The sequence below is a fragment of the Triplophysa dalaica genome, chromosome 5, assembly GCF_015846415.1.
Source record: "Triplophysa dalaica isolate WHDGS20190420 chromosome 5, ASM1584641v1, whole genome shotgun sequence".
NCBI lineage: Eukaryota > Metazoa > Chordata > Actinopteri > Cypriniformes > Nemacheilidae > Triplophysa > Triplophysa dalaica.
The window spans coordinates 2,701,345-2,723,845 of NC_079546.1; the positions used below are offsets into that span (position 1 = coordinate 2,701,345).

General features: G+C 38.4%; 2 protein-coding genes across 2 annotated transcripts; both read left to right on the plus strand.

Moving 5' to 3' along the window:
- The first annotated feature begins 2,114 nt into the window (after positions 1 to 2,114).
- Positions 2,115 to 15,940, plus strand: ntf3 (neurotrophin 3). The gene is made up of 2 exons (XM_056747502.1): positions 2,115 to 2,250; positions 12,234 to 15,940. Exons 1-2 carry the CDS (start codon positions 2,233 to 2,235, stop codon positions 13,008 to 13,010), a joined length of 795 nt encoding a protein of 264 aa, XP_056603480.1. The 5' UTR covers positions 2,115 to 2,232; the 3' UTR covers positions 13,011 to 15,940.
- A 1,436-nt stretch (positions 15,941 to 17,376) lies between these two features.
- Positions 17,377 to 20,378, plus strand: LOC130421291 (uncharacterized). Its single transcript, XM_056749100.1, has 5 exons — positions 17,377 to 17,418; positions 17,505 to 17,621; positions 17,704 to 17,772; positions 19,690 to 19,782; positions 20,065 to 20,378. Exons 1-5 carry the CDS (start codon positions 17,377 to 17,379, stop codon positions 20,152 to 20,154), a joined length of 411 nt encoding a protein of 136 aa, XP_056605078.1. The 3' UTR covers positions 20,155 to 20,378.
- The last annotated feature ends 2,123 nt before the right edge of the window (positions 20,379 to 22,501 follow it).

Below are 22,501 nucleotides of genomic sequence, written 5' to 3' on the forward strand. Positions count from 1 at the left end.
AAACAGACCATCACACTTTGGCAGCGAGATGTATAACTCATTGAAAACATAAGACGCTCCATATACAATCATCTTAAAATGCTGTTTTGACACACTTGGTTTGCGCGCTGTCAGCAGGCAGATTAACTGTGTAGACTACTCAACAGGTTCCCCATCATTAAAAGAAATAAAAAAGGAGACACTTAAACGGGGAACTCCTTTAACCAACCCCAGGTGCCTTCATTGTTACCATTCTATTGTGATTTTTTGTGTGACATTATTTCAAAAGCAAGAGCAGCTATGTGTGCTTAGGTTAGCATTACCCAAAGTGTATGCAGGTAAGGTGTGTCCTGCATTCCTCTCTCACAAAACACACACACACACACACACACCTGGCCCAGCCTGAGGACCCGATTCACTGGTAGTTCGGTAATTCCAGACTCATGGCATGCACACGCAACACAAAATTTAATTCACCAAAAATGTTTATTAAGCGTTTGACGTTGTCCAACAGAATTTCAGCAGTTCATCACATGACCGATGGTGAAAAATGAAATGTGATTCTCAACAGAGCAGCGTGTCTGCTCAGCCAGTACTCAGTTGTAGTGATGTGTAACTAAACAATGGCAGCCGGCCTGTTCGAGCACAGCTGTGGTCACGCTGCTTGTGATTACAGAATGGAAATGTATCATCATTATCAACATCCATTTCTGCTTTTATTGCTGAGCAACTGTGAATGTGATGATGAAATATGAAATATTGTGGAATATAGTGTGAATCCGACCCCTTCCTTGTCCATCACATGTCAACGTTTTTAACCTTGATTCTAACCCAAACATATTTTCTCTCTCAGACATGCCAAAGTGAATGGAGTGAATGAAGTGCGTGAGCACACCATAATGCACATCATAACACATTTACAAGTATTGTTTTTGCAGGTTTACAGTAAATAAAGTTTGTTGTTTGGGAATCTAACCCGTAACCTTAGGACAGTTATGGTTTGTACACGTGTGTTTACGGTTTACATAGTGCATAATTTCATTTCAGATTCTTCCACACTGTAAGTGCATTGAGTTATTTGTGCTTGAGTAAACTGTAATAGTTAAATTAATTCATTCCACATTAATTTGACATATTAGGAGGCATGCAATCTCTCTGCAGTATTTTACTTGCTGGTTTCAATGTGGAATGTGGATTGGGTTAGTCTGTGATGTTTTAAGAGCAAACAAAAGTAAGGGACTGCCACATGTCCACCGGGATACACTGCTGCTTAAACAGCTATATTTTTTGGCAAAAGGAGCATTCAAAACTTAAAGTAAAACATTGTGACAGGCAGAAAACTTGAACAGTTTCCATTGCTTTCCATTTGAAAACCCATTCCCATTCTGTCTGCATGCTTTGCATAAATATGAGGACGCCTTTATGACGATCAGTTTGAAGTAAAGAGGTTGAATGCCTGAGAGCTTAAACATGTCTAGGTTTTATGAACTTTACAGCAGTTCAGCAGTGTAGTGTACATGACAAATACATAATGTTCTAGTACTTTCTAAAGCTTCTTTTGTTATGACACAAACCTTTTCAAAAAAAAAAATTTTACTAACACGGTTACTGAGTAGATTCCATAGTACACCACAAATTAACCATGGTTTTGTTAAAGTATCATTGGTTAATATTTGTAAAGGAACATAAAAATAAATCCCAAAAAATAAGTTACTTTCACCCCTGATGCTTTGCTGTTTGAAGAAAAAACTGTTTAACTGTCGTTGAATCTTTATTGTTCTAAACAACGTGTCCACACGATCGACATAGAAACAGAAATATACATAATCAATATTACATAATCAACGTTTAAATGTACTCTTATAGAATAATCAAGAATTATCAAGAATTATATTTAAAGTAACAATAGTTGGTTATGTTTTAAATAAAAAGTCAAAAGTTTTAAAAATGTTACCAGGTGAATAAAGAGAGAACAGCATCGCTTTGGTCTAAGCACAGAAACCCCATAAAAGCCATCTGTCCATGCTCGATGTGTGCAGGAGAGTAGAAGATTACGCTTGTTGAGATAAAGAGAGAGAGAAGTAGAAGGAGAGAGAGAGAGAGAGAGAGAGAGAGAGAGATCTGTGCGCTCTGCTCGCCAGTAAAGCCTTTCGGCACGCACTGCGCGCGTTCTATTTGGAAACTTTCAGAAAGGATTCGTCATAAATTCATCACCTTCATGTCGGCACTGCTGAATATTTACTCACCGATGCTATGGTTACCTTTATTACGGTATGTGTTTGTCTTTTAGACTTGTTTCTTCAAACTGCTTCCATGTATCTTTGGTGGGAATCAGGAGGGCTTTTGGCACCGTTGCGCGTTTGCGCCTGATCTGCAGTGCATTTTCGGCGCTCTTTATAATTGAAAAGTGGCTCGGTTTTTTCTTGCAATCCATGGACTTAAGTTGGAACATCGTTGTTACAGGATTTTTGGTGTCAACTTGTTTGTGTCAATGAAACTCTCTGTGTGTATTTGGGAAGAATGCGAAATGCTATGCGCCCCGGGCTGACTTGAAAACCAGTACGGGCAAATTCAGTTCTTACCTTTCACTGAATGCTCCTCTCTTTTATGCACAAAACAATAGATTGCCAAGACAACTGTCCTTACTCTTCCAACAGCCTTTATTTGCTTTTCTATCGATGTCCTAACTATAGTCTATAATCTAACTGTCTATAGAACTTTTGCCTAAGTTTAACTTTTCCATATCGGTTCTACACACAACTATACATCGATTTTTGTACCACATTTTGTTAGTGCACATGTAGGCCTACTAAATTAAAAAGATCCAAATAATTCAACAGACCAACATAAAGCTGAAACTGAATCAAATTAAACTGAATTAAATAACATTTACCACTTTGAAACTTTTAAATTAACTATTTTATTTTTATCTGTTTTCCAAAAACATTCCAACGCTGGCTGAGATAGGCAAACAATCCCTAAAATAGCTAATCCACATAAATCCGTGTTGGAGATTTTAATCTCTTTAAGTTTTTCTATGAATTCAAAATGTGTTTTTTGTTACCCTTCCAACTCATCTGGAAGTTGCAGGCATGTTTTGTGTATACTATGGCTCTCTCATCTCCAGTCTGCTTGTGTTTCCCTGCTGTGTCTGAGTACAGGGACGTCTTGTGCAGACATGCTTGTGGAACAAGAGTCTGTCAAATAAAGGATCTGAAAAGACAAATAAACTAAAGGGTTAATTCACAATTGAGATACACTGGTGAATGTCTCAAAAGAAATACATGACTGTGGGGAACCTTTTAAAGGCAGAGGATGTCCTCTACTCTCTTAAGAAGTCTAGTCGATTACTTAATGAGTGTTAAAAATAAGAGAATATGTGAAAGAGTTGAAAGAGCTAACCTTTTTTTAGCTACACTTTTTAATTCTGCAATTTTCTCAAATTCAGACCAAGTCAGTTTATCAGAATACATGTTAGATCAGTTCCGGAAGAAGACATTGCACAGATCGCACAAAATAGCTATTTAGTCCACTGACAGGATAATCAATTCACTTGATGTAAAGTCATCTCGGTTATTGCTGCTTTGATGCACAAATTCTTCATCTGTCCATGGGCTCCTGTGCGCCAACGCCTGTTAATGTGCATTGGCATAGGAGGTCTGAAATCTGCAAGGGTACATTTTGGGGGACAACTGTGTTAAACTCTCTCTGTCAAAGTCTCATAGAAACTGCAGATATATGTTGGCTGGAAATACAAGCCCTATTAAGGGGTCTCATCAACTTTATCACGGGTCACTTAAAACCAAAAGTTATCTCAGTCTTTTTTGGTCACTGTGGGAAATGTTTAACTGTGACCATATATGGTGCTCTAGCATCCTCTCATTACCAAATGTATATCAAGTTAAACACATAGGTAGGCTAAACATGACCTAAATCACTCATCATTAATGAGTTCAATTATATTTTGACTATATTAAAGTGTACCCGAAGCTTTCTGTATTTGATAAATGTAGCTATAGCAAGCAACAGTCCAAGCTACACTACACAGAAAGAACAATCATGTAAGTGACAGATGGCAGCCGGTCCTAAACACATGATTTATCAGGTTTACGGCCTAAGAAACACGGCATTTCTTGGTAACTCTTAATTCATCCCCAATTTAATGCAGAACCCCTTACATTCACATGTTGGCATTTATCCAAAGTGAACTTTTATACAAAGCAAAATAAGGATTTGTTTGCAAAAGTAGCATACAAAATAAATGTTATAAAGGTTGAATGCTCATTTATATTGGTATTTTTCTGTTATTATTTCTGCCTTTATTTTTTGCAGACAAACCACAACTAGGCCTAGAAGTCAAAACTATAACATTGATTGGAATAAATGATCATTTGTATCAGAAATATTCAGCATTATTGGTTGCTGTCTGCGTATAACATATAACTGAAATATTTACATGTATTTGTAAGCATTTGATGAGTAACAGTGTATCCAACCTATAGTTTTGATTCCCTTCATTTTTCAAGTATGCATCAAAATGCCCAGAATACTTCACTTAACCCATCAGTTCTAAGCGCCTTTATATATTAAATTGTTTGAGATGTATATAACAAAAATCTAGGGTAGACACATTAAAGCATGCGAGTGGTCAATGACTGAACGTTTGTAATTTGTTTGCTTGACAGTGTTGCCGTCGACTGCCAAAGCCCCATCTATCAGTTTACGTGAAAACAACCATCTAACTTGATCATATTACAAACTCCTAGATGTGTTAATTACACTAACTGCTGTTTTTGGCACAGTTCTAAGTAGCTTAAAATTAACCGGGGTTTATTGTTTTGAAGCTGGAAAAGGTTTTGTTTAATTTATTTGTAGAAAATTACATCTAATATATTTTCATAACGGTAGGGCGTGGATATTGTATGTAGCTTTAAAAAATGTTTCCACTGAAAAAAAAGAAATTCTTATTTTAAGCATTTTTGTTTTGTTTCCAGTACAAATATCTTACCATTTTTAAATCAAGAAAAAAATACTTATGATATAAAGTCTTATATGCTAAAAAAAGATGTGGTTTAAGCTTGAAACAATAAAAAATATCTCTCAGTGTGTAAGGATTTTATCTTGAAGTTAATTAAGTACATAATAAAGAAGTAAAACTTAAGTTTATTATTTTCATATAAAAAAACAGACCTTAATTAATTTTCCTTGTCAAATAAACAACTGGAAAATACAACTACAATATTAAGAACAACATTTTTGCAGTATGCTTGCCTGTTATGATGTTACAGTTAAAGAAAATAGCTTACAAAGAATGTAATGTACGGATTATTCCTCTCTGCTTCACATGACTTCTATTTTAAGTATTTTAGGCCATGCTGGGCTTGTAATGGTTTTTAAAGAGCGAACAACCTCTGAGCTGTTGTAGGACAGTTGGGAGTGTTGTTGTATTAAGTTACACTTGTCAAAGAATATATAACATGTTCAGAACTTAGTAGAAACACATGGTGACTGAAGGAACTGTATTAAGGGAGGCGTTGACTCCAGCTGCCAGGAAGCCCAAACAGCTGTGATGCGTCCCATACTGAACAAAACACATTTGGTGAATGACACAGGCATGAGGCCGCGGGCCGTGTTAGCATACACATCTTTAACTGGAGGTCACCTGTGATGGGATAGATCTGTTTACAAGGTCTTCTTTGTCATATGTTTAGTTTGGAGCATTTCTGTTTCAATCCAGCTGAAATTCAAAATAAGATAGCATTCAATCATCCCTGGTTATAAACTTGAGGAATAATTACATACTGTGATTTCAACCCATGGTTGGGTCCAACACAGACGAACCCAATCAAACGTTGATCTAAATTTGAAAATGCACTTTGAAAATGTTCATATTTAACCCAACCATGTGTTGAAACAACCCAGCACTTTTAGGAGGGTAAGGGTCATTTGGGCCTACAAGTAAATTATTGCAGCTACAAAACATAATATGCAAATATGTTATATAGAAAAATCGCATATTATCCTCTATTTGCTCATAATGAATGTTCAGACACTGCAGGTTACGTCTTACACCTTTATGTTACTGTTCTGTGCATCCATCTTCTCTCCGAGTATAAAGATGTGCGAGTACAACAGATGGAAGTTGGTGTATGTTGTTGGTCAGAGATGGAAAGTGTCCAGATAAGGGGGTCTTTTCCCTCTTTTAAGGATAAATCTGGAGGCAATTTGACAGCATAAGGATTTAGACTCTCTTATTTGAAAAGCCTGGGTGGATTTTTTTCACTGACATCAACTTGATTCGCTCTTTAGAAACACAAAAAATATGTTCGGTCTACCGAACATATTTTTTGGGTTTGAGTAGGATGGGTTTGATGTTAGGATGAACTGCATGACATTTTGGATAATGATGTGTTATATGTAAAGACATTCAGATAGTTTAAGACGAGACAATAGCCTCTCTCTCTCTCTCTCTCTCTCTCTCTCTTTACTGTGGTGATATACAGTATACAGTATATTTAATATTTTAAATTTAGGAATGACAGAGTGACCCAACAGTAAAATGTGAAAGACTGAGAGTGCAAAGACGCATACAAATTGTGAAAAAATCAGGTTTAATCCATCATGTAATAATTTTTAACTGATCCTTAAATACTTGGAAAAACATTGATGTAGTGTTGTTTAAACAAGAATATAAACTCGGATCTGCAAACCTTGAATCTTTTTTCATCAATCTTTTTTGGACAGTTTGTCTTGCTTAAATTTTCTGCAAGTAAATGCAAATACAAAAATATTTTCATTTGGGAAAAATGTTGTCTCTCATTCACAGAATGAAACAAAATGATAATTTAACAGAAACACTTAAATTCAGAAAAACAGAAAATATTTTTGAGTGGTCTCTTAATTTTCTTTTGCTACTGTAAATATGTATATACTGTATAGTACATTGCTAAGGGCAATGATTGACAGTAGATTGCATTGCTGTTCTTTAGTTGAACACATGGCTCTTGCATATGCTCGAGGTCTAATGCGTCTCTTGAGATTACAGAGGCCGTCTGACAGATAAAGAGACCCCCAGGAATGAGCAACTTATCTCCGCTTACCAGTAAACTTTGAAGCGTTCTGCCGCACATTCCAGACAGTCTCAGTTCAGACTGATTCATTCTGATATGATCATGCAATATATCTCTAACAGCGTAAACTGAAACTGCCAAATATTTTGAGCAAATATGTCAAACTATCAATTCATGCAACGGATGTGTGCATGCATGTTGAGGGTGAAACTCTGGCGTACCCACAGTGTGTGGGGCAGAACGATGTGTTAAACGGGCAGTGTGTGGTGTGAAGGCCGTTGCTAATCTCAAAGCAATCCTCTAAGAGTTAAAAGCTCAAGGGGTTTTAAGCCTTCTTGCTCAGTCTTAGATGATGTGCGTAGGTGGTGAAGAGGCCTTGGTGACGAGGACACTGACACAGTGCTGTGAGAGATTAGCACCTGTTGTACATGAACATGCTATTGTTGAGACGCAAACTGAGTAGTAATTTGTATTAATAAACAGGCCGGACGTATGCAACCCATTGCATCAAATAGAAGGAACCTGTTTCTGGGGATTAATGCCAAGGTGCATAGCGAGCGAGTGCTCTAAACCAGTTAAAGGAGATCAAGCACCAGATTTTGACGCTTAATGCTCATGTGTCCTGAAATAAGAGTTCACTAAAAGTGAACCACTCTTTCATGTAGTTTGCTATTATGTCATTATAAAACATTGGCATGTGTCCTGCATAAAGCCAGCATTTTAGGGGCAGAATAAATGGCAGAAATGTGGCCCAAAGGTTCATACTTTGCTATCACAAGACTTGTTATATAAAACCACCACTTTATCAGTAAATCGTCATCACTCAGATCAAACTGATCGCAATGGTGTGAGAGTCATTTTTGTAGAAGTGAAAGGAATTTCTTGATGTCCAAAAGCGGTAAATTTCTGGGGTAATTTACTTCTCTAAAGCATGCACAGAACAATGCTCTTCTGTGTTTGTCATAAACCAGAAAACATTTAGATAGCAAGGTTGTTGGGTTTCTATTCCTCACCTCGTCCTCTGTGGCTCGGTGGTGCCGAGGAGCAGTGGTTTTAGAATAAACAGGTCCCAGGGGGAAGTAAGAATAATATCCCTGTGATCTGAAGATGATCAGTCCACTCCTAGAGCGTTTCTCAATTCCGCCCCAACCTGACATACATGTGACAGCCAAAAATATCTTGTGTGTTGTTCATTACATAACTTTTATAAGTCTTTTAAGATGTGTTGAACATAGTGCTAAGATAGCTAGCGGCGTTAGAAAACAAACAGAAAGAATGTCTGACATCCACATTGGAACCCAATATCCAGTCAATGTGTTTTGCAGGTGATAAAGTCTTCTGCTCTTCCGAATTTGTGATCCTTCCATTTTCCTAGACCCTATTTAAATGGATTAGGGCATCAACAAATTCTGGCACTTCAAATTAAGCAACCTGCAGTGTATTAGCTGACCAGGCCCTTAAAACAGCCTGGTGAGGTCTTGCTGCGAGGTTGTTTGCGGAACCGCCGCCAGTGAAATGGTCACAGTCGTTCACCAGCTATGCACTATTCTGAATTTGGGTCAGACAGATTACCAGCAATCGTTTCGATCACAGAGGGTATTTATACCGCAGATGGGCCTATTGCAGTCACTTGCATGTTGTGCCAAATGTGGACGTTTCATCAATAACAAGCAAAATGCATTATGTTCTGTTTGAGTGTTAAAAATAACATTAGAGTGGATGAAAGGATTTACCGAGGTCCATTGTGAGTTTTGGTTTTTATTTATGCCATGTTATATGGTTACCGTGAGGAGAAAGTAACTGTAGTAACTGTGTAATTTTGCAACAATATAAAAACATTTTATTGTATAAAGTTTGTAATTGTGCATTAACCATTACCATGTGTACTTAGAAAACAAACCACAATGTCATTGGCATGTATAAAACATCTGAATAATTACAGCACCTAACCAATACTGGATTCAGTTTTGAATGTAAACACAAGTATTATTACGAATATGAACTTGTTTTCTTTGCAGTATTCAAGATCTTTTTTTTAAGAGATTGTCCCGTTTTCCTGCAAAAATGGTTATAAAAAGCATTTGGGAAAATGTTGTCACTATTCACAGAAGGAAACTAAATCATTTTACTTAAGCATGGACCTATGAATAGTAAATTCTGAAAAATAATTTTGGAGTCTCTCATTTAATCCATATGCTGATATTTATTCATGGAACACAATAAAAATTTCTAAATTGTTTATTTTATCCCATTCTTTTAGCACATCTTTTAAAATAACATTTTTTGAAACCTAAATATGGACATTAATTACATTTTTGATCTTTCAAGATGATTATCAGTTACTACTTTAGTTACTAATTTTGGTCATTTGCGAAATCATTGGATGACTTCAGAAGACCTGGAATGAAATCCACAAGTCTTATATGGTGCTTTATTGTGTTTTTTACTTAACAAGGTCATTATGAAAAAGACCTGTGTAAAAACTTTCTTTTTGTGATTCACAGATAGAACAACAGTATGCGGGCTGGGTTTAGTGGTTTCGTTGCTAATGGTTGATGATGAGAAACTACTTTCGCTGTTGTCAAAATAATTATACAGTTCACCTGATGACCATTTAACTTGGAGCTTTACATTTAACAGAAGTAATCCAGTCCAGCTGCAGCGGAAAAACGGTTTGATGAGTGAGTGGCTTTGGCTCGCTGCTTAACTAGCATTTGTGATATTAGAAAATATAAGAAAATCCTTCAGCGCCATCTCCTCTTCCAGAGCCTCTTTTCTGGCACCTTCCCCAAGCGGAGCAGTTTGAGCTGCTGTTCATCCAGACAAAGACAATTATGCACATCTGTGCTCCTGCGAGACCACAACTTCCTGCATTTACATAACGTGACAGCACACGGCACATAAAGAAACACATCACAGTTTTTGTTTTTCAAGCGAGATTTGGAACGGAAGAAGCATTGAATCGCCTTTTGTTTAGCCATGGATCGCATTAGTGTATCCAAAAGGTCTGGTAATTTTGCGGTACGTAAAGAAATGCAGCTAAGTATTGGAGAGCAGTTAAGAGGATGGTACAGGATTATCTCCTCAAACATGGTCGAAAGAGATTCAAGAGAGTGCATTCCTATCACATTGTTTGGTTGTGCCATAAAGCATCTTGCAAAAGAGACGGGAAGACTTTAATGAGACCAAGTTGCTCATTATGGGTCATTTTTAAGGCTTAATGAAGAGAAACCTCTTTAGAAGCTTACAGGACGTAATCAAACATAGCCAAGCATTTGATCGCACTTAAGAGGATGAAAAAGATTATCTGGTCTAGAGTTTCAAGTAAATTTCCACGCCGCACTCACCTGAATGAGCTTATATGGGTGCAGATTGATGCATGTTCTCGTATCTTTTTTATATGAGTTATATGAGCTACGAGATGCAAATCAGTACAAGACTGAAGTCTTCAGCACGAAAGTGTAGACAAGCAACAAGCATCAAATCAAAGGAAGAGGTTTGCTGTTTTTAATTTAAGCGTACATGGGAATGTTACAGAGAGATGGTGTTCATTGCAAGAGCGTATAAACATCACCAACAATCTGTAATCAATACACATACATTCTCATGGACTGTCTAGTCGACATACATCAACATGGAAAAGCGAGAAAAATCTTTTTTTCCTACCTTTGTATAATCTGAAGAATCTTTTTGTCAAAAAGAACCTTTGTGAAACAGAAAGGTAGAGGCATGTGGAAAGGTTCTTTATGGAACTATGTAGACAAAAAAGGTTCTACTAGGGCCTTGAGCTGCTGCAGAACCTTTACTTTTAAGAATGTATGGATAAATGCATAGACAAACAAAAAATATACATTCACCAGCATGCATTGACTGCAGTTTAATCTGTTCATATAATTTGATAATCCTTTGTTTCTGTCGGACTACACTTTTGACTGTACAGTTGACTTTGCTAAATCCATAACTCTGTTTAGTTTTTCTACAATTTTCAGTCTACATATTATTGTTCATTGGTTCACTTGCTGAGAATTGTATTCGTTTATTTGACAGATTTTACTCATGCATCCCTCACCCCCTCTGTCATAATACTTTTCTTTTAAGAAATTGACAAGAAAAAACGTACCAGTATCGCACGTTGGTTTGTGAACCCCTGACAGCTGCCGCAGGGCCATTAAAAAAGGCAATAAAAGTGCTGTCGAGTCATTTTCCACAGCAGTGCCTGTAAGGTGACTTTGTCGCATTGGCCCTATTTTTTGAAGCTGTAATTGCAGTCATCTCGCCAGCATCATCCCTGCCAAAAAGTGAAATTAACAGTGCTTATAGACCAATAATGAGGCCAGAGCGATTAACCATCTCTCCAGAGCACCGGAGGTCACATTCACACCTGCGTACATTCGTCTCATCTGCAGAAAAACTGAAACATTTGTAGAGTTTGTGAAACAAAGTTTGTACAACTTAGTTTCATTGACAAACAGACATAACATATTGTTTTGACAGGAGTGACAAATGCTTTTCAATAAAATTCAGGAACTACTTCCAATAGATTTTAACAGAACAAGGATGCTTTGTATTCATTTTCGTCACCAAAGTCTGATCTCAAACCAATCATTTATGTAACGACCATCCCGTGATATTTTTATACATCCTACTCATACCTCCTAAACCCTAAGGAACGATGTGTGGCTTTACAGTGTAGGCATGTGGTTTTAAAGAGATATAGGAATGTTCAAGGCAGGTCAAGGAGCAAAGAGGATATTTATTTTCATTAGCCACCAGCGTTTGCCACAAATCTCCTGACAAATGTTGTGTTTGATGTAGCAGCTGTAGAGTGCGTCCTTAGCGTCTGCAGCATCTCATCTGTCTCATCATTAGAATAGCTCTGGTGAACTCTGCACTGATTTTTTTGTTTATTGTCACATAGAATGTGATCAGTCTTAGTTTTTGCCAAGATGACTTTGTTCTGTGGAACACAGCAGAAGATATTTTGAGAAATGTTTCTGTGGTTTTTGTCCATATAAAGTCAATGAGGACCAGTGTTGTTTGGGTACCACCGTCTTCAAAATATCTTCTTTTGTGTTCTGCATAAGACATACCGGTGACATGAGAATACGATTATGATTAAGCTTTATGTGAATTATTTCTTGTGTGGCACAGTCTTACCAAACTGTGTCTCCTCCTCCTCCACAGATCTTACAGGTGAATCTAGTGATGTCCATCCTGCTGTACGTGATGTTCCTCGCGTACCTCTATGGTATCTCGGCATTCACGATGGACAAGCAGCGGCCCACGCAGGATCCCATCAACACGCTGATAATAAAGCTACTGCAGGCCGACATCAGCCGCAGCCGACAAAATCAGGACAAGGGAGCCCCGGATTCAGGTCCACCCACCGCCTCCAACACAGACTTGGAGGAGAAATTCAGCTCAGCCATCTACCAACCTGTGACAGACATCACTATAGAACTGCTACGTCAGCACAAGCGATACAACTCTCCGCGTGTTTTGCTTAGCGACCGACCACCTCTCCAGCCCCCGCCGCTCTACCTCACGGATGACTTTGTCAGCAACCAGGACACCAGCGGCACCAATAAGACGCGCCAAAAGCGTTACATCCAGCACAAGAGCTACAGAGGGGAGTATTCGGTTTGTGACAGCCAGAGCCAGTGGGTGACAGATCGGACCAAGGCCATGGACATTCACGGAAATCCGGTCATCCTTACGAGTACCATCAATCAAGGAGGAACACCTGTCAAGCAATACTTTTACGAGACAACCTGTCGGAACACCAAGCCCTACAAGGACGGCTGCCGGGGCATCGACGATAAGCACTGGAACTCTGAGTGCAAAACGACGCAGAGTTACGTGCGCGCCCTCACTCAGTCCAAAAGTGGGATGGGCTGGCGCTGGATACGAATAGACACTTCGTGCGTCTGCGCGCTCTCGCGCAAACATCGCAGGACGTAAAAAAAACACTGCAGTAGACTGCACAACCACTCCACTTTGTATTTTTCCCTGGGGGCTGTAAATATATAAATTATTTAAGTTATATGGAATGCATATAGTTTATACATGACTGTGTATAATGTACAAATATACTTATTTATTTATAAGTCATCTACAGAGAAAAATCATTCAAAAAAGACACAGAAAGACTTTTCATAACATGCAATAACATTGAGGAGCGCTGCGTGGTGAATATGTGCCTTGTTCATGTATCAGAGGACGCTAGACCTGGACCTTGGGAACAGTTGCAATGGAAAACAAATCAAACAAAAAATTGCTCAATATCAACTTCAGTATTTTTCATCAAAACCAGTTTTTCTACTGAGATGTGCTGCCAGTTCTCATTCATGTCTGGGGAAACAATTGACAGTCTAGATGTTGCCGTATTTGTATGTAAACATACAGTATATATGTATCAAAACTGCATGAAATACCTAAGAAATATATATATTTTTCTATCACCTTGAAAACATGATGTTGGTGACTCATGAGCAGACAAAAATGAAATGTACCACACAAACCGCATGGCGTCACTGAAAGATTAGTCAGGAAATATACGGACCAAGAAGTAATATAAAGTATGGTTTAGTGTTTCATGATAAAAGATCTTGTGGGGCTGGGCAGTGTTTTGTTTTTAATGGTATCCCTTACAAAAAGAAGTTGCTATTATAGTATACTTCCTTAGTATAATTTCAGTCTACTTTTATGTACTTACACTTACAGATATACTACTACTAGTATTTACATAAATTACACTCACATTAAATAAATGTATACTAAACTTTATTAGGTAGACTTAAGCATACTAAGGGATACACACAAAGTATACTCATGGCTTTTGGAACGTTTTAAGGACACTAGTGAAAGGTTGCCTTTCTGGTTCACAAAACACCAATCATAGGTGCATGTAAACAGGCCACTGCATGCTGTGGCCTTTACCGTGTCGGACACATGCCAACATAGCAGGAATGATTTGATTTAGTGGAATTTCGGCCTAGAAATGCAAGTGGACGAAGCCAAGCATCAACACATAAGAGTTTAATGATCCCTTTGCCCACATGGCCTCTTGTTACCGTTGTGCTGCTTATTAGCCTTAAAAAAAGAACTTAGAAATAAACAGACTCCACCCACTTGTCACACCCCACCAGAGACCAAACTGACCACCACACCCACCAGCTATAAGCTTTCTGCACATTCCGGTCAGACCAGCCTCTTTTCAATACTATAACTTTACAACAAAAAATAAGAGTGAAACCTTTCTAAGTTTAAACAAGAGCAGCACGTTAACAATGGAACTACAAAATGGGCCACTGCTAATTACACCGTAGTCTTTCGCAAAGTTAAGCTGTTTAAGTCCATGTACATTCGTGCAGAGCTGGGATTTCTACATGTAATCTCCTCCTTAAGAGGGTTTCCCTCTTGTCAGACTCATTTTACGAGATAAGCATTTTGCGTGTGGACTGCAGGTATGAGAACACTTGCCATCTTTTCTCACTGTTCTCCGGTGAGACCATGCGTCAATCTCTTAAAAAATAAATATGCATATAAAGCACATACCTGTAATGGTTAACATAGCTGACCAAATAGATTTGGAAAAACTTTATTGTTTTGAATCACTATACAATAAAGATTACACACCCAAGACAGCATGTTTGTGAACAAAATTTTGAGAGGTGTAGGGAAAGAAAAAGCAAGAAAATACTTTGTTAGCAGTAATATAAAGGACTGAATTTCAAAAGGCATTTGGGTGGCTTTTCTTAAATCTCACCTTTCAAATCAAAATTTATTTCGAAATTTGTGATGTTCAATCTCAGGTCATCTCTGAAGTATCCCCAAAAAGCATCAAATGCAACCCAAGGAAAACTTCAAGGATGCAGAATTGGTCATGTAGAGATCAGAATATACGACTAGAGGAATATTGTTAAACCCATAACAGCATTAAATGAAGTGCCAAGCCAGAATGTTGTGTAGACGGCCAGACAGAACATAAAGTTTTAATAACATCCAATCACAAACCGTAATGTTAGTATTAAAAATCAAAAAAATGTATTGTGCTTTAATGCTTGGCGACAGACAGACCGTTGCATTTGAAAGTAAAAGGGTTATTGACTAACAGAAAATCACAATGGAAAGTTTTATGATAAACAAACCCCATTCAGAGATCTGAGGATGCAATACACTTATTCTGTATCCTACATTTCAGTTGGCTGGTTCTTGCTTTTTTATTTTATCCTTCTTTGGAGAAACAAGAGAAAAGCTCAACACAAAGTCAATGGATTCCCCACTACCAAGTATATGACTCAGAATGGCACACAAACATTGCCATTTCAACACTTCAACTGTACACTGGACTCTGTTCACTTTGTTCACTAAAACATTCCCATGTCTTTGAGGTGTGCCCTGCATACTTGCTGCTGAAAGCCACTGTAACCCATCTTAGAATGGACCATCGGCCATTGCTTAAACCCGAGGACTGAAGCTGTCTCTATCTTGAGAAGAAGACTGTGCCAAAACTGTACACCAAACTTTAACTTAACATTCAGTCATGAAAATTCTTCTCTGGTAAACCACGGGTTTAGTAAAGGAGCAAAGAGTCATTCATTAGGTTGTCATTGTTTAGTGAAGTAGTTTATTTTGGCTGTACCCATATCTCATTGTTTGTACTTTGTGTTGAGAGAATGATTTATCTGATAATGGTCTCTGGAAATGTCTATTTTCTTGTGCTGATACTTGAAGAAGCACTGTTTGTCTGACCTGCATCATCTTTCTGCCTTCACTGCAAGGGCCTGTGTGAGAATTGTCTGAATAAAGTTGTTTTTGTAATGTTTTTTTACAGATTATGTCCATTTGGGAATGGAACTATATAGCGTGCGTGCAATGGGAATATTAGAAGTGGGTACAAGAAAAGTATTTTAATCGAACACAGATCGCAAGAAAAGTCTGAAAGTTTAGTCCACTTATCTCATCAGATAAACATTAATGGGTACACTTGAAATACCACAGATCTTCAAGAACCTACACCAGGATCATGCAACCTATAAATACAGTACAGCGTCCACGGGAAGAAAATAGCTCTGAGAGATGGTTAAATAGCATTTAATCCTCTTGAGGTTTGTTCTTAAGCGCAAAGATTCGTTCTGAGATCATGAAAATACATGTGAAAAGAAACATTAAATGAGGTGAAATAAGGACAGCTTATCAGTTAATATTGTGGCAGTAACCTATGTGTCACAGTATTTGTATTTGTAGTCTTAAAGGGACAGTTCACCTAAAGATACAAATTTTTCATCCTTTATTCACCTTCTTGTATTCATTCTGCATATGACTCTTCAGTGGAACACAAAAGAAGATATGTCTTCTTTTAGATAGTGTCACAGCAGAGCAAAAACAGGTGTATTTCATTACATTAACTTTGTGAAATCCAGAAAGTTCTAAATATTTTCTTCACTAAGCATTCTTGCTATTTCATTTAAACATAAAATTGTTTGTAAAAAAACTGCTTTTTTACTTTGTTTCCCTTTGCAATTTTTCAAGTGTTTCCTAAGTGTCCAAACACTTCTTGAGACTTTCAGAAATGTATGTTTTAAACCCTGTATGCATGTCAAAGGTCCATGACACTGAAAAAAACCATGACCGCAGAAATCACAGCCTTAATTTCACTTTTATAATGGACATGAGGAGCAGCCATTTATCAAACGTGAAGGGACGCTGGCTTATATTAACACCACAGTGGTGACTTTAGCAGCTCTGTGCAGAAATAACTATGATGTCTTTTGTAAGTCGTCACAGTATATTACTATTCTTGTGGGGTTTATCACCCCTGAATATTATCAGCGCAGAAGACAAACAAGAGGAAAAGTGTGCGGACAACAGTCGCTGTTTGGACTCCTTCAGGCCCAGGTGAGCGGTTTCTTTAAAAGACACAATCATGATTTATTCTAATAAGATATTATATAACAAGTATGTGAATGATAAAGATGTATATCAATTTTGATGGTCTGCCTGCTTGTTTGTTCCACTCAAAACAATAACCGTGGTTTGATTATGGTAAAAGTTTAGTCTACATGTTTGTTTTTTCATATTATTTTTGTGTGGATTGATTACCATTTGTATACCCACAGTTTTTTTTTACGAATACCATTGTTGATCTATGGCTACTGATGGTTAATTTGTTGTTACCATTATTTTACTTTAGTAAGCATGTTGTTTTTAGTAATGCTGTTTTAAATGGACTCCAAATGGTGCTCTTTGCGCTTAAATGCTTTTCACATGATACAAAAATTGACCAAATTCATGTGCTTCAAGCTGTATTTTGTGTATTTTTAGGATGACTCATGAGAAGAGATTTTCTAAAATTCCCATGTCCAAGGTACACATGTTGTGGTGATCTATTTTATTACATTTTATTTCATTATTAATAAGTCTCATGCTGTTGTCCAACTGTCCACTCCGCAGCGCATGCGAGACCTCTGTAAAGAGGAAGACTATGCTTTCTTAAACAGCCAGAGAGATCCGGACCAGAGTTCAGAGGAAAGACATTTTTCTGAAAGTCAGAAGACGGTAGAAGAGAGGGTAAGTTTCCTTGATTTTTCTCAAAAGAGTAATTAACGCTGAGTTACTGTTCTTCACTAAACTGTAGATTCTGGTTCTTTAGGACCGTCGTCAACAGGAGCGAGAGCTGCAGAGACAAGAGAAACAATGTGAGATAGAGGAACAGCAGAAGGTACACACAAATACATTTGACTTTACAATGTCAAAACGTCATTGCAGGGCCATCCAGAATCTGTCTGCAGTGATAACATTTAATACATCTGAGTCCGTTTCGGGGACAACAGACCCTCATTACACTTATATCATCAGGCTAAATGTGCTCAGTTTCAGTTCCCCTCATATATTTTGCTGTGCAATGACCTCTGCAAAGACATCTGTGAAAGCTGATGTCTCAAACTAACTTTAAAGGTTTTTAAACTACTTACAAAAAATCAACCCAGTAAAATATAAATTTGTCTCTTGGCAGACCTTGAGTCCTACTATTTGTGTTGCGGTGAGACAATCTGATTAGTGCATGGGATTTGTGTCAGTGTTGTGTGAAATATGCCTCACAGGGTCAGGGGATGTACTGTGTGGGGTCTGCGAGATGGTGGAAAGTGAGGCTTCTGTGTGTTTACAGTTGAAAACGCTTGGATTTCGAGGACTGTGTTAATGATGTAGCTCTCAGCTGCACACGATCGGTTGCTAGTAAATCCCCGACACCCGAGAGTGAGGTCACTAAAGGACAGGGGTGGTGTTGATGTCCACTTGGCCATTCTCATAATTTCAACAGCTTCTGGAATTCCTGCAATGATTACACGAGAAACCGCAATGGTTAAAAAAAGTAATTGTTCCTCCTCTCTTAAGAAAAGCCTTACATTCTCACCTTGCAACTCCTATACGGACACTATCACTTCCTCTCCAGCTGTTTGGAGTCTCCCGCGAGATTCCAGGTTTGCGGCGTGTCCGTCCTCTGATTAATGTACGAGAAGGTCAGGGGAGGAGTGCTAACCCTTGTTTCCCATGTGTATCCTATTTAATCCTGTTATCATTCATAACTCACATCCCCCTAAAACTACATAAATAAAGCGGTTGGGAGCAGTAAACCCCACCCTCCCTGTATTTGTGCGTGTATGTTACCAAGAACAGCATGTGACGGTTTCAGTCCTCTAGGGGATAAGGTGTTGGAGGCTGTTTTTTTCTCATTTGCTCGAATAGGAGGCTGAAAGTCTTTCAAACTTTTCCATATGCTGCAAACTGCCAGGCCTATAGGAGCCATTATCGCTCTGGAGACAGTCAACAGCAACATAAGACTATCACGGTGAAGGGTTTGGAGAACTTTGGATAGGTCAGAGGTCAAGCCGAGCCTCATTCCTTCAGCACTACATAAGACTGCATCACTGGAACAGCCTGTTTCGAAAGGGAATACAATCATTAGCCTAAAAATTGGTCAAGAGATTGGTCTTCTATGAACCGAAGAGAGCACACGTCACTCCTCTTTTCATTAAGTTACATTGCCTCCCTATAGTCGCTTGCATCTAATTCAAGGCTCTGCTCCTGGCCTACAAGACCACCAATGATTTGGCAACCCCTTATCTTCACTCGCTAATGCAGACTTATGTACCTGCCAGATCCCTACCGTCTTGTGGTGACATCCCAAAAAGGTAAAAAATCTCTCTCACGTACCTTCCGGATTGGTTCCTCATTTGTGGAATGATCTGCCAGCTGCTACAAGATCAGCAGATTCTGTAGCCATCTTTAGTAATCAGCTGAATACACAGATCAGTTCTGACTTCTATCTCTTTTCTACTCTTTCCAAAAAAAAAACATAGCATGGTATACTGTGGTAGTATATATGAAACCAGTTTTATTGCACTTATGTTTTTTGTTGTCCTTAAGTGGTTCCAATTTCTTCAGTTGTTTACCTCGTTTGTAAGTCGCTTTGGATAAAAGCGTCTGCTAAATGACTAAATGTAAATGTCAATGTTTGGGTCAAGAAACCATCTACAAACAGACTACACACCCAATGACATTGTGTAATCATCATTATTGACCCACTCAGCCACCTCTGGTGGTCAGACTCAAGTGCGAAAGTTTGTTTTCCTATTAGGAAAAAGAAGAGAAGTGGAAAAGTCATGTAGCCGAGATAGCGGTCAAACAGGAGGCCATCCACGCCAGACGGCACAGACTGAGAGAATTCAGGGTGAGGAAGTTCAATTGGACACACATGGAGACATACACACATTCAGAAATTCTATTTTTCCCAGGTACACATGTGAGGCCCACAAGAAGTATGACTGAACGTCACCAGATGTTCAATGTATCTAATGTAAAGTATGTTAACCAGTACCATACTTACCCTGACCTGCTGCAATGAGCATGCACATTTCCACAGACATCAGAAATGCAATCGCACCCATTGTACAACATTGTATAGCCTGGCATGCATCATCTAAAACGTTCATGCATTATTTTTTATTTTTAGGACTTCCAGAAAAAGGTCCTGCTCCAGGATTTGGGCCCGGATGCCGGTTCGGTGGACAAAACAATCAACCACCTCCTTATGAGACTCTAAGGGTGTTTACTACACATTAAACAAACGACTAAACTGTCTGCACCCAATCTGTCCAAATGTTAAAAATGCTAACAAAGTGTCTATATATGATATACTGCAGGTGCGGAGCTGGTCAGACACCTTCTAATGATGTGTTAATAACTTTTTATGACTTGAGTGAAATCTTATCTCCACGTCTTCTTCATAGACGCTAACCGTATTGAAACTCTTTGTCAAATGACAGTAGGGTGAGTTACTGCTTATTCAATGTTCGAAATGATTAGATAACAGACTCGCTGACTGTGTGGCAATAAATCCCGACTGTTAGATGAATGTCTCCCTGTGTCCTGTATTATACTGTAATTCATAACATAAATGGACTGTAAATCACATGACCTAAATAAAAGAATGAGGTCGAGACAAAGACAGAGAAAGAAAGAAGTGATCTGAATTAAACAACAAATTAATTCACGTCATCTTTGATGAGCACAAAATGAAAAACAAACCTAGAAAAATAGGCAGTAGCAGAAAGGAACAGGTGGCTCCAGTGGTGCAGGTCTAACACTATAGGAGAACACAGAAGATTCATGTTTCAGCGTGTCTGACCCCCGAGGGCAGGAAAATGGCAGTCTCCAGTGTCACACATCCCTAGTGATATCCCCAGCGATGTATATTGCACTGATCTGTTGATTTCATGACAGCCATTGAATATTTCATGTTTGTTAATACAGGACTGCCATTCCCTTCAGAACACATACACATGAAATGGTATGTTAAAGGGATACTTCACCCAAAAATAAAAACTTTGTCATCATTTACTAACCCTCAAGTTCTTTCAAGCCAGTATGAATTTCTTCGTTTTGTTGAAAATATTTATTTTGAAGAATATAGAAAACCACACAGTTCTGGATCAGTACTGACTGCCATAGAAGTTTTAAACCATTGTAGTCAATAGTGGCACAGAATTGTTTGGTTACAACCATTCTTTTGTGTTCAACTTATGTGTGAGTATATGACGACAGAATGTTTGTGTGTTTATTTTTATACCGTTCAAGGGAAAGTTCAAACAAATAGAAAATTCTGTCATCATTTACTCACCCTCAAAAGATATTTCAAAGAATGTTGTAAAGTAACGACAGTAAATGACGGCACGATTTTTTGGGGGGGTGAACTGTCCCTTTAAGGCAGGTTTTGGGACATTTTTCCAACATGAACATTATTGTAATAATTTAAGCGTCTTTGTTCCACCATACAGCTTTTGATTCTAGATGAAACGTACATCCACATTTAATTCCCCCACCACAACCACCTCAAACATCTATACATTGTTTACTGTTCGGTGTTCAGAAAGTAAGGTATTTTTTCTTTCTGAACAACCTGAGAAAAAAACGAATGCCTATCACTCACAAATCAGATAATCTAAAGGTTTTGTCAAGTTGACTACGGAATGTGCCCTTGGCAAGCTATGCTCGAACCGCACAATGTTGCGATCGTCGAGTTTAGCTAACACCTGAAACCATGTGAAACCTTGGCGTGAATTGACTGCAGATAAAAGCAAACGCTTCGGGCCATTAAAGAGCACAGAGGCTGAATGTAACCCCTTGGTTCCTCTTTGCTTCTTATAGACTTCTCTTCAAGAATAAACTACATACTAAGCACATTTTATGAGCACGAGACATTGGAAATGTGCGAGGGAAGAGTAATAATATTGAAAACATCCATGCAACTATATTGAAAAACATTGACATTTATGCATTTTTTGCTTTTATCCAAAGCTACTTATACATTTGTTTAAGTATGTGCAATCCCTGGTACCGAACCCATGACCTTGGCGTTGCTAGTACCTTGCTCTTACCACTGAGCCACAGGAAAAAAGTGTGCATGCATCGGCCTTAGATTTGTATAGTCTGCTTCAGCTCGCATTGACAATGCATTGCCTCCAGAATTTTAAATGGCTCACATTGGGAGGGAACACCCTGCAGAAGAGAAAATTGGGTTTGTGTCACATGTCTTAATCTGCTCATCTCCATGTGCAGATGTTTAATTCAGAATCCAAGTCCTCGTTTGTCACACATCACGCCCCACAAGAAAAAATTGATGTCAATCATGCCAGCAATGTCACAGATGTAGGCCAACCAATACTGGTGTATCACACTACTCCAATCTTCTGGCTAGGCGTGCGGATGTTATGCATTACAGTTGAAGCAAATCAATCTGTGACACACAGGATTGGTCACCGATGAAGAACAAATTGTGATTACGGAGTAAAGCTGTTCCTGTGTTTGATCGCTGCTCCGCAGGGCTTTGAGGAAGATTATGCATGTTTATCATCAAGACACATCCGCACGTACATGCAGCAGGTTGGATC